Consider the following 13,553-nt stretch of genomic DNA (forward strand, 5'->3'; position numbering starts at 1 on the left):
AGTGCTGGGGAAGCTACTTTGAAAGCATAGCTTTGCAAGCTACCAATTACTCCACACCGGAGGAAGTTTAACTACAGCGAAGGTGCTCTTGGGAGAAATCTAGTTTGGTCAACTAACCTCTTTAGAAAAAGTAGCTCAAAATACAAAATTATAACAAAATATAACACCAAAAAAAGTCATATGCCAGCAAAAAATGCCACTCAATTGAGATTATTGCAAAAAGTGCCTACTTGGTGACAGGTCATACATAAACCCAAAAACATAAATACCATATTTATGGGAGAATGCAAGGAATCTCAGCTTTGGTTTTGTGTACACTGGCCATCAGTCAGACACTTGCCTTACAGGAACTAGAGTCCAGCTGGGGGTATTGCACCAAGCAGGACTACTCAGTTAGCCAGGTAATTAGGTGGGGGTATTGCACCAAGCAGGATTACTCAGTTAGCCAGGTAACTTCTCAAATAGCATGGCACAACTTCCCTGAACATTTGTTAATAAATAGCAATAATCCATTTTTCACATGCACTAAAGGTCAAGTCTGGTGGTGGCTGCCTGACGAATGCATTGCCTGGGCATGCCTTCACAGCAGTCAGGAGGAAAGAAAAAAAAATTAAATCATTCCTTTCCTTTTATGGCCCAAAACGACACAAAAAATGGCAAAAAGTAATTGAACTACTTGAACCACTATGCAAATATGAATGTAGTTGAACTACTAGCAAGCTACTGCAAAATGTAGTTAAGAAAACAATTTAATTACGTGTAGTTCACCACTCCCCAACACTACACTGTGGACCCCCTCGAAAACGAGATGGTACATCTCAAGGGGTTATTCCAAATAAAGAGAATTTCCAACAATCAATTCCATCAAATGCTTCTTGATGCTGTAGTTAGACTGGTATATTTAGAAATCTAGAAATCTAGAACTCAACCTGATTCATTTCACTGCATTGGATCCTGGCAGACATCCTGTCCAGTCTGAACTCGACAGCGCTGTTTGGGGACCAGGATGCAGTGATGAAAGCCATCCAGGAGGCGAGGAAGATGAGGGAGAGGATGCAGAGGGAGCAGCTGCAGCAGCAACATGGTCTGGATGCAAAGTTCTCCAGCCTCAGCAGCATGAACCTCCATAATGGCAGCCAGGTAGGACATACTCTTTTATATTAGCAGACGCATGAACCTCCATAATGGCAGCCAGGTAGGACATACTCTTTTATAGAAGCAGACGCATGAACCTCCATAATGGCAGCCAGGTAGGACATACTCTTTTATAGAAGCAGACGCATCCCACGTATTCACAAGAGGCTCTGGTTTGAAAGTATAAGAAAGTATAAGTATAAACAATGGAACTTCTTACACAGCCCTAGATGCAAGAGTACTATATCAGTGTAATGGTGTGGTAATGAAATCTTCTTATGAAGTCTTTTCACCTTGTGATAAACATGATAATCATAAAATGTGCTACATGGAATGACAAATGTAGCATTTCAGGAGACTGATGCTGATGTGACAGAAAAGTAAAGTAATATGTTTTGTTAAGGTTTGAGATTGGATTAATAAGAGCCATCGTGTCCAAACAAACATGGAGGCAATACATTTATTATTTTAATTTCATATTTTATGCGCAATGAAAATTAAATATGTATTTTATGCACAAGGAAAATTAATCCATTGTTACAATAGTTATTTTTTTATGATTGAAAAAAAAAATTGCCAGATTATATAGTGTGTGGACCTTGTTTAGCACAAGAACACCATTTGGTGGAAAGTTATGATTAGGCTTTTGTCTTTTGTCTGCAGGGTTGTATCAATTTCTCACACAGTGATTTTAGCTCATATTCAGGTTAACCTTTCTAGGTCTGTGTGGTCTAGTCTTAGCAAACTTACAATTTCCAAAGAAAACTTGTGTCCGTGATTTGGCTCAATGAGAAAAATGCCATTCATAATCCATATGTTATTTTAAATTGAAATGAAATTGGCAGCTGGGATATGAAACTAAATCTATATAGAGACCATTAAAGAGTTCTTCTAACTAGGTCAGCCTGTACATACAAGAGCATATAAATAACCTCCAAATATCAGGTTGAGGTAGGAGCTTGATGTAACGTTAGGAAAGGAAGCCACATTGTTATAAACTTTTCACAATGATACAAACTATGGATTTCATATGGCTTACAGAGCCAGGTCCCTCATTTCCTTAAATAATTGTTCTCCACTGAATGTGACAGGCTGTGTATTTGGTTGTTGGTTGTTAAATGTAACTTCACCACTGGGTCGTGAAAAGAGCTCTTTGCCTTGTGAAGGATTTCATAGATCGTCTGAGAATTTCTAGACAACGAGGAGAGCTGGCAAGTGAAGGGCCTTTTATTTCCACACAAAATCCCATTCAGGACATTGTAGGACATATACGTAATAGAACATTTTCCTAAAGTCTTGTTGAGGAGGACTAGATATAGTCAGTGTTTTAGTATAACACTGGTATCTTAGTCTTGTTGAGGAGGACTAGATATTGTCAGTGTTTTAGTATAACACTGGTATCTTAGTCTTGTTGAGGAGGACTAGATATTGTCAGTGTTTTAGTATAACACTGGTATCTTAGTCTTGTTGAGGAGGACTAGATATAGTCAGTGTTTTAGTATAACACTGGTATCTTAGTCTTGTTGAGGAGGACTAGATATAGTCAGTGTTTTAGTATAACACTGGTATCTTAGTCTTGTTGAGGAGGACTAGATATAGTCAGTGTTTTAGTATAACACTGGTATCTTAGTCTTGTTGAGGAGGACTAGATATTGTCAGTGTTTTAGTATAACACTGGTATCTTAGTCTTGTTGAGGAGGACTAGATATAGTCAGTGTTTTAGTATAACACTGGTATCTTAGTCTTGTTGAGGAGGACTAGATATAGTCAGTGTTTTAGTATAACACTGGTATCTTAGTCTTGTTGAGGAGGACTAGATATAGTCAGTGTTTTAGTATAACACTGGTATCTTAGTCTTGTTGAGGAGGACTAGATATAGTCAGTGTTTTAGTATAACACTGGTATCTTAGTCTTGTTGAGGAGGACTAGATATAGTCAGTGTTTTAGTATAACACTGGTATCTTAGTCTTGTTGAGGAGGACTAGATATAGTCAGTGTTTTAGTATAACACTGGTATCTTTTATTGCAAAGGAAATGGAAATGGTAAGCAACTCTTTCAGAAAGCGTGGTATATAACTGGAATTTCTTTTAGCTGAAACCCCTTTTTGAAATATTGTAATTATCTTAAATAGTTAGTCATACCCCATCCTACTGAGATGAGCAATGGAAATCCTTAGTCTGACTCATCTGTAAGTTTATGTGTATGAGTTCTTTCTTCAGAGAGGGCCATTTTACTATTCTCCAGTTCATCTGATGTAAAAAATTCAGTTTGTGACCTTTCCTTGGTGTTCTCTAATTCTTCCACATCTTATTCTTTCTGCTCTTCTGTAATGCCCTCCCATGTGAGTGATGGCAACATTGGGGGGCCCCTGGAAGCAATTTTCTGCTTCTTTTCCCGCCGCTGTCTAGTAAATTACCAGCTTGGGCCGTTCTCCGGCTGCAGTGTGGATGCTGGCAGGCTGTGGCTGCCTGGCTTCGCTCGTGTCGTCAGAGCCCCCCCAGCACAGATGCTGCCGGCACTCACTGAGCCTGCGAGTGGTATTGTGGAGTATCACTTTACCCTGACTTCCCCTTTCAGAACATCCACTGTTGCCATCTGCCAAAAGGCACAGGAATAGCATCTGTGTGGTGCCTCTCTGGGTTTGGGCTTCGGTGGCCTCTTGTTGGCCCAGAGCCTGTTTTTTGTTGTTGTTGTTGTTGTTTTTTTTCACTTTGTGGTGTTGCGTTGTGATTCAGACTACGCACTTACCATTTCTTCCCTACTTGTGACAATGCTATGGGGAGAATCATGTTTGATCACGTCAGTTTCATTCAGAAAAGGTTATGATCAAGTTTAGTTAAGTAGGCTGGTTATTTCTATATGGTGCCAGGTTTTGGCAGTCCTGTAAAGATTTTCTAGTCAGGTGCTTTATTGAACTCAATATGCCAGTCAAGGGTAATGTGAGAAGTGTATTTGGTCTGTAAATGGTGGTACATTTGAGTCGAGTGTACACTTTTCTTTTTTATTCTTATTCTTATCTTATTCTTTTTTATTCTTTTATTCTTCTTTTATTCTATTTTCTCTTGCCTTTTGGAGTCTGCTCTGGACTGTGACTACTCAGGACTATATGTGTAGTGTGTGTGTGAGGTGTGTTAGACGTCCCTTTGACCAAATAGGAGAGAGATTGAAGTCGCTGCTCATTGTCCTTACAGAAGTAAAGTTGCTCTTGGATAGGGCAGATCAAGCTGTAAAGCACTGGCTCTGGCTGTGGTGTTTATGTGCCATGGCAGTTGATGAGTCAGGCTTAAGAGGAACCCCTGCTTTAGAGGAGGCGATCATCATCATGGCTTTCCAGAAATGGAATACTGCAGATGTAACCAAATACTCTGTCGGCAAGCTCAGTAACTTGTTTTATTGACATATTTTTTACAGCATGTGATGTCTATTATTCCATGCCAATAAAAACCCTACTGAAGTGGCATAGTGCCCACAGTGGCCACCCCCACCCTCTTTCTCTGTCTGTCTGTCTCTCTCTCTCTGTCTATCTCTCTCTTTCTCTCTCTCTCTTTCTATCTCTCCCTCTCTCTCTCTCTCTCCCTCTCGTTGGGTGGGTATGTGTTTGAAATAACAGGTCAAACAACTAGATGTTCTGGATGGAACAATTATTATTCCTTAGAAATGGCATTGGTAGCTTTGGCATTGGTAATGTCAGTAGCTTCTAGACCAACTTGTCTCTGATGGAAACCCTCCTGTTTTACACCCAAGTAAAGGAACTCAGGATTTGGTGCTCACTTTTAATTTTATGAATAATGGAAATACTGGAAACATTTGAAAACATAAATATCATTACCATAGGAAAGAAAGACCCGTATTTACAGTATTAAAAGTCATAACAGTACCAGTGCCCTTTAACTTGGTTTCAATGGCACTGGAAAGGTATCCCTTACATGTATGTTTTATAATGGATTTCTGGGGCTCCTCACACTGACCTGTGTGTTCTGTTGTCGGAGCCGCAGCGCAGCCTTGCTGCTGGCCCTGCAGTGAGCTGCGCTGCGGGCCCTGAGGCGCATGCTGGGCCCTGCTCTGCGGTCGGCCTGATTAAAGCCTGCTCTGCGGCGCTGACATGGGCCCTCAATAAAAACGTCTGCAGGTTCCATGTGCCCTGCCAGCGGCTACCACGCCAATGACTTCACACTGCAACCATTCCCCTGTCAAACAAAATTCCTCTTGCCACCAAATCATAGAGAGAGAGAGACAGAGAGAGAGAGAGAGAGAGAAAGAGAGAGAGAGAGAGAAAGGAAGAAAGAGAGGGAGAGAGATAGAGAGAGAGCGAGACAGAGAGAGAGAGAGGACGTGCGCGAGAGAGAGAGGAGGGAGTGGACCTTTTTGTTGGGCCCTGTTTTTTTCCACTGCTGCCTGGAGTGTGCCATTTATACATTTAGTTGTGGCTTGGTGGAGTACATGTTGAACTCGTTTGAAGCATCAGGCCTTCAGCTAATCAGAGACAGTGGCTGGTACTGGGAGCAGAGCCTCAGAGTTAAACAAGATCCTGCACATTGTCCTCCAGGAGTCTTTTTCCTGCTCTCTTTCAGCTTTCCTTTGGGTTCCTCTGTCCTACTGTCCAGGTTTTATGTCTTTTGTTTTTCATTAATTTCTCCTTAATAATCATTTTATGTTTTTTGCACTTAAGTGAGGTTTTAACCCTTCAGCAGTTGAAAACATATTTTTTTGTAATTTTTGTATTACACTCATGAAAGGTTGTGAGTTGAAGGTAGAGATTATATTTTAGTCATTATGTGAAACAGTTTCCTGGTGGCAGTTGTTTTAGCAAACTGCACTGGAGTTTCCTTTAAATAATACTCAGTGTGGTGTCTGTGAAAAGTATTATTGATGCATTTCTGACAAGCTCAGAGTTCCCCTCTACATATCATCCACACCCCGAACCATATCAAAGAACTAGCGCTGACGAAGGCCGACTGTCGCGTCACCCGTGTCTGGGCCAAGAAGCTGTACTTGAACACGCCGCAAAGACTACAGCTAACGTCCAACTAGCACGTACACTCTGCGCCTGTGAGGAAACCAACCTTAAATAAAGCAGCGTTTTGCTTACCATTTTCACACCACTCGCTCACCACAGACGCTTTCGTCATATAGCTCCTTCTAATCGTGAATATGTCTGATAAGAAGTTACAAACGGCACTGGCGTTGTCAGCCCTTGGTCTTTTGGTTGTGGAAGAAGAAAAGAAACTGCACTAAATTGGGATCCTACAGCGACGGGTTCAAGGGGCTTTCCCGTGTCCAGAGCTGGAGATAAAGGAAAACTCCGATTTGGTGTGTCATGGGCTTTAGTCACAGTGCACTCATTTGGGCTATCATTGTGCTGTGGTCAATGATGCATCTCAGGCAAACAATTAAACTACACTTTGCGAAACCGCTTAAGGGTTACAACCTCGATAAAACATTATGACAGACAAGATGGATCCCGAAGAATTCCCCTAGAAGATGAATACCTCCTGAGCAGGATGGATCCACCCTGACTGGTCAGTCTGTAGCTAACCTCTGACTCATTGTCTTTCAGGCGCGCGCCCACTTTGAGAGTCTGGGGCAGCATCTTGGAAAGCTTGGTGATGATATGAAGATGGGTCACAGGGTCATCGACCTGACCAGACCTGAGGATATGGAGGGTGAGTCGTTAGATTCTTTTTACACTATTTTATCAAGTATCCCCCATACATGACACGAAATTGTATGGGCATTTGCCTGAGCCTCTAAAACGGTTTGACTTTCCTCTCTCTGAACTTTATAAAAGACTTGCTATAAAGTAGGCAGTTTAAAGTATCTCAGATATTTCCATTTGTTGTCCTGCAGTCTCATTTTGAACTGATCAAGCTTAAACAATCTTCTGGTCTTCTTCTTGGTCAATTTACATTGTGCCAAACAGAATACATCAGCAGCTCAAGGCAAACAGACTTAACATTCTTCCCCACCACCTCAAGCACCTGCTTCCCATAAACACCCATGTTTACAGGGGCCCGCTGAATCCATCATGCCTTAGTTTGAAATAGTATCCGTAAACAAGGAGGGCTCAGACACAGATATGTATCTGCCTCTGCACTGTCCACTGGATGTTTCCTCACCACTGAGGAGTCCTCCCCCCCCCCCCCCCCCCCCCCCCCCCCCCCGGCCCCATAACTGTTCCCTCCTCCTCTGCGCTCATCCCTTGCCCCACTCTCAACCCTTCCTCCACTCCACTTTAAGGTTGCATACGCACATTATGAAGCCATTTGTGATGAAGCTTATATATGTTATTAGTTCAATGACTCAGATTTCAAATGCAGATCTAAGTGATAAATGACATGTAATGCATGGCCATCCTGTCACACCATGTTACCCACCTCTACCCATGAAAAGTTTCTTATCTAAACTGTATTATTAAAACCAGGAGTTTTCTTCAGGTGACCACAATGAGGTTGTTTTTTTGTCCAGCAGGGGGCGGTGGCACTGTCGAGGCGCGGGTGTTCCGGGAGGCTCGTGGGAGGCACACTAACGAGCCCCACATCAAGCGGCCCATGAACGCCTTCATGGTCTGGGCCAAGGATGAGCGGCGGAAAATCCTACAGGCCTTCCCTGACATGCACAATTCCAACATCAGCAAGATCCTGGGTAAGATAGAACTCTCAAACAAGCCGCTGTCCTGCTCTCTGTTGTGCGATGGGAGAACACATCTATTATTTACACCCTCTTGTGTTCTGAAGATGTAAATACAATGCATATGTATTGAAGGAAGTACAAGCAAAGATACATATAATCAAACTAAGAATGCAGGCAATAGGCTGAAGAATTGTCTCTACACATTGTTCTATAAAGCTGTGGTCATTTCTGTAATTTCTGTGTCCATTCCCTCTTTTTGATGGTTCTGGACATCAATTTAAACTATATAACACTAGTGTGGAACACTTTCTGTAGCCTTCCCGGTCTTCGGAGCCCACTCAGAGTCCGGCGTTTTATTTGTGTGTGGAGGTGGTGTTGGGTGGGGGAGGGTGGGTGTGTGTGAAAACACATGAAAGCTGGGGCACTGTTTGCTCCGTCCTAAGTGACTGGTGATGTTGGTGTCCAGCCGTGAGGCCTCCAGCCTCCCTTCATGTACAGACCAACTGCTGTGCAGGTCTGTGGCGGGAGTGATGGATGCGTGGAGTTTTAAAAGCTCTCTGTTAATAGGTTCCAGAAACAGGCATTTCATTCATGAAACAGGGAGTTAGGTGGCAGTCTTGGCTAAATCACCATACTGTCTCACCGATTGCAAAGGCAGACCACTGTGCTCGGGCAGTATGGCCCTGAGAGTCAGCAAGGCATGGAGCTGAGGTGGAAAATAACATAAATGTAACAGCGTTTGAACACTTATGCCAACAAAACAACAACACGCATCGGTAATGCGCACACTAACCAACTGCGTCAGGTCCAGTGACCGCTTGTGAACAACGCACGATGTGCCGCAACACCGGTACAGAAGAGATCAACAGAAGACGCTCTGAACAAGAATGAGATAAACTGAGGCTGTGGGCGTTTGACTTGTCTGTATGTTTGAGTGCTTACTGCCCACTACAATAACACAGCTGGAGAGGAGGTTAGTGTGTCAGGCTGTGAAAAATGGGCTCATCATGTCTTGCTTCCTGAAGAGGGCCTTGAGATAAACCTTTGTAAACACCGCCTGGGAGCTCTGGAATCCTCGGTGTGTTCTGTGTGGCCATGTGCAATTCAGTAGACGGACAGCCATTTCATTCCTGGGTTTACTTAGTCTGGGTTAATTGTTGTACATATTGGGGTTGTTACTGCAGATCCACTGTGATGCCTGTAGTGTGCAGCATTATTACAAGCGTTCATTTATTATAAAGATTCTGTAGATTTTTACAGGCTTTATTTTGCCATATGAAATTTGGAAATGGAAAGGAACTATTTTGATAATAATATATTGTTACATATTAATGGAAAACAAAAAAGAAAATATGGTGTTGATGAACATGATGATTGGCCATACCATGAAAACATTGTTACAGATCATGCACACAAAATTGAAACAAAATGACACGCTGACAAAGAAACAATCCGTTCCTGTTCAATCTCCGCTAACTGGAGCTGGTTTGGCTAAGTAGTGAAGAATGAGAAGCAGTCTTTGCTTGAAGCAGTGTCTCGAAAGAAAAACTGATAGATGACATTTACGTAACTGAGAGAAGTGGTGAATGGCTGGCCTACATCAGATAATAGGCACTGCTCCAATGTGTCATAGCCAATCACATTTGAATGATCCAGAACAATCCATCTGATGAAGGACAGTGTGAACGCTGCAGGCATAGTTACTATCCCTCTCTGGCTTATTTTCAGGTTCCCGCTGGAAAGGGATGACCAATCAAGAGAAGCAGCCATTCTACGAGGAGCAGGCTCGACTCAGTAAGATCCACCTGGAAAAATACCCCAATTATAAGTACAAGCCGAGGCCCAAGCGAACCTGTATCATCGACGGGAAGAAGCTGCGCATCAGCGAGTACAAGCAGATGATGCGCTCAAGACGGCAGGAGATGAGGCAGTTCTTCAACATGGGGTAAGAAGAGAGAAAGAAAGAAGTTCTTGAAAGAGTTTTGAACGCTTGACTCTTTTTTTTGCACTAGCTGTTTTTGTTAGTCTAGCTAACTTCAGTGAACAGGCATTTAAATCATAAAATCTTGACCTCTTGTACAGCCTTACATCGCACATCATGTAGTTGTCTTAAGATTTGTGTGCATGTAAAGGTTCCTGTGTGTATACACTGTGGTTATTGATATGATACATATGATATGAATACGTTTTTCAGAAGTAGTTCTGATTTGATTCAGTTCTCTGTTTAAATGCTAGATAAAAACCCTGATCCCAAAAATGGAAGAAACAACTGAATCATGAAAACATTGCTTGTATTAATTTGGTCTATTCCAGCCGTCACAAAGTATTATGAAAGCATTGTTGGGCGTGCTGGATGTTGCTTCCTTCCACTCTGTGCATAAGAGTAAATGATCCATAGTCCATAAAGTACAGGTCAGATGCTGTCCTACCCCATAAAGAATCCTTTCACATTTAAGGAGCAGTAGGAGACGACACGTCCACAACATCTCTGTGGTGATGAATAGAGGCCAGTGGGAGCACAATGCTAATTGGAATAGCATGTTCATTTTGGCTCTTTCTCTGTTTTTCTTTCTTGTCAGGCCACAAACCCATGAGTTACCTGTGAACTCAAGTACAGGTACGATATATCCAGGTAATATCACCATACCAAACACCCCGCCCCCACCTCACATACCGTCAGACTGCTCCAGTGTCTCTGGCAGCCCAGAGCCTGCCATTCCTGTCATCCAGAGTACCTTCGCCGTCAAGATGGAGCCCAGCACCTTGGCACCCAGTGAAACCACCAACGGTGAGGACGACATAGACATGTATGAGGATTTTGAGAACGAGCCCAAATCAGACTACAGCAGTGACACCGAGACACGCCAGCGGGCGAGCGCTAAAAGAGCGTCCTCACACCTCCCTCTGTAAAAGTCTCGCATCAACGATGAGCTTGTTTGGAAAGAGTCCCACAAACAGGTCTGACTGTTCTGGACGGAGCATGGGAGCGGAGCGGAGCGGAGTGGAGTGGAGTGGAAGCGCGCTGGACTCTCCACGATTTTCCAATCGACCGGAGCAGGCAATGAAGCGGCCGCTCCATGTCCCTCAAGTCAGTGGCACGCACCACGCCCAAACCCCTTTGTGCATACGTCACCGTCTAGGCATCAAGTCGTCGCCTAGCCACGGTGTTCAGCTGTATTTCATACAACTGTGGGCTAATACACACCAATGCCAAATAGAGATTTAAAGATGACCAAAACATTGATCTGGAAAGGGAGCATGCCTCCACAAGCAGAGGGAGTATGCTTCCATATAAGCATAGATGTCAGATGTCATGGAAACTCAGTGTTTTGCATGTATGGGCTAAAATAAAGTGCCACGGTGGGTATCAGCAATAATAATTAAAACAATAATAATATCTAACATTGAAAACATTAGAAGTCACTATAACACATTATTCGACCCAAACTGATAACACTTCCATTTCCCCAACTGAAAATCACAGTGTGGGCTGACTACATTTTACTCGTTGTCAAATTATTTATGAACACAAACCGTACACGGATCCATTTTGGTCCTGGTGTTTATTGTTTGGCGCCATGTTTTGTTCTGAGGGAAAAGGATGTTAAGCACTGGAGCTGGAGGACAAACTCCCACTGCATGTGTGTGTGTGTGTGTGTGTGTGTGCGTGCGTGTGTGTGTGTGTGTGTGTGTGTGTGTGTGTGTGTGTGTGTGTGTGTGGTGAGCCTTCCACCCACTCTGCTCTGCTCCGCTCACATGCTCTGGCTCGGACTGTCACCAAACCAACCGATCAAGCTCGTAGTCTTTCTGCCTGTCCTTTTTTTGATTGATTGAGCCAGAATCAGGGACAGGAGACGGTGACACTTTTCAGCTAAATATGTTTTTTTTTTTAAAAGATTGCATGCGTCTAAGGCTATTAGTCTTACTCTGTTTGTTGGTCTTAAGACATTTCTTAATGTGTGAAGTTAGGTTGTTTTTATTTTTATTTAATCGTTTTCATGTATATATTTTCTTTTTCTTGCCTCATGGACACTTTTTATAGTCAAGTCGTAGCCTGTTTAAACATTGTACTGTCAGGACTTGAAACTTAAAATGATAGTATTTAAAATAAATGTATTGCTTTTTCAGTCTAAAATTTGACTCATACTCCCCATTGATACTCATATTAATGTTTGCAATGGGAGTTCCTTTGCTCACTCAGGAATGTTGTGCCAGCTTGTGAATGTGTTTTGAATGAACTATTTAAAGACCCGGGGGAGGGGGGGGAAATTAGGTACTATATTGTTGACATTCAATCCCATTGTTTTCAGTATGTTTGAGATCTACTGGTGCCAAACAGTAAAGTAGTAGTAGTCGTAGTAGTAGTAAATCATTCATTATTTATAATGGCATTGAACAGCACAATCGCATTATGAAATTCCAACCTAATTACTCAGGATGTTGCCAGTCTGTGATCCCCCAGTTGGTAGAGGCCAATGCCTTACAATCCATGGGGTCTTCATGGTGAACATAAGAAGACACTCAAGCCTCTGGAGCTTTGGGTTAGAGGCGCCCACACAGGGGAACAGATCTGAAGACAGATAGGCAGAGGTCTTACAATATCTTGAGCTGACACCATAATGTTTTAAAAATGAGTCTTAAATCTGAATGCCACCATTTAAGAGGAATTCATGTATGTAATGTATCAATACAACATATAGATGTGTGCATTACCAGAACTCCCTTGATATTGCAGGTAAAATCACAGTTGATTTCACCATCACACTTAAACTATACGGTTTACAAAAGTGGGACATATACAAGTGTTACCTCTACTTTCAAAGTGATTGCATTTTTTCCAAAGGTATCATCAGTGATTAGGCAGAATTGAATATGATTTCATCCATACTTATTCATTAAGTAATAGTGATTACAAAGACTGGGTTTTAATCAGGCTAGTCTGCTGCCAAATGTCATAGTGTTGTTATGGCATCAGGTAGCGATATGGAAGAATTCATTTCTGGCCATAGTTTTCATAGTCTTAATTTTTTCTACTTTTTTTGGAGGTGGGGGCGGGGGGGGTATTTTAAATTAAAGTTTGCAGTTTCTTTTTTATTTCAAGTTGAATAATGGTAAGTTATTTGAAATTCTTTACATTTTTCATAGGGCAATGTTTGTAGGCTGGTTTTGTTTGGAATTTGTACATTTTTCTGTGCCAAATAATGTTAAGCTGATTCAAGCTCAAAGGCAAGTCACAAGATGATGTATTGTCATTGGTGTATTGGAAAACAGATAAAACCGAGAAATATACTGAACCTTTGTAGCGATTCTGTTGAATATTTTAAGTGTTATAAGCACTGGATATAAAGTGTATTTTTAACTAATTCTGATGTGAAGATTATACAAAACAACACATAGGTTGTGACTAAGATGCACACAAGTTTGAATTTCTTTCAATTTCTGGCAATTTATCTCATTTTATGTCATTGACACTTTTCATTTCAAAAGAGAATGAATGAATATTGACGCTCCTGCACAGTGCTGCCTGTGGTTGTGACTAGTCAGCCTCCCTCAACTGTAACACACACACACACACGCACACATATACACATATCCCAGACATACACACAGAACACAGATTTGTGTTAAATATTGTATTTTAAGCTATTTAGTGTATAATATAATTTTGTTGTATTTATTAGCCTCTACTGGCTCTAAAACAATGAGATCAAGTGACAATCAGGAAAATAAAGACTTTGCAATTTGAACTTACATTGTCGTTGTTGGTGGTGCTGGTTTTGCATTTGAC

General features: G+C 42.0%; 1 protein-coding gene across 5 annotated transcripts in view; it reads left to right on the forward strand.

Annotated features, from left to right (window-relative positions):
- The window catches only part of LOC105911293 (transcription factor Sox-6-like), a 68,407-nt gene extending 54,891 nt beyond the window's left edge, over window positions 1–13,516 (forward strand). For 4 of the 5 annotated variants that reach the window (XM_031564295.2, XM_012840085.2, XM_031564296.1 and 1 more), the window contains 5 exons: window positions 962–1,140; window positions 6,693–6,798; window positions 7,601–7,777; window positions 9,494–9,710; window positions 10,345–13,516. In XM_031564295.2, the coding sequence (XP_031420155.1) occupies window positions 962–1,140; window positions 6,693–6,798; window positions 7,601–7,777; window positions 9,494–9,710; window positions 10,345–10,675 (1,010 nt within the window). In that variant the 3' untranslated portion in view covers window positions 10,676–13,516. The remainder of the gene's footprint in view (window positions 1–961; window positions 1,141–6,692; window positions 6,799–7,600; window positions 7,778–9,493; window positions 9,711–10,344) is intronic. The other variant, XM_012840086.2, reaches the window with a different exon arrangement.
- The last annotated feature ends 37 nt before the right edge of the window (window positions 13,517–13,553 follow it).

Source organism: Clupea harengus, chromosome 3 (assembly GCF_900700415.2).
Source record: "Clupea harengus chromosome 3, Ch_v2.0.2, whole genome shotgun sequence".
In the NCBI taxonomy this organism is placed as follows: Eukaryota; Metazoa; Chordata; class Actinopteri; order Clupeiformes; family Clupeidae; genus Clupea; species Clupea harengus.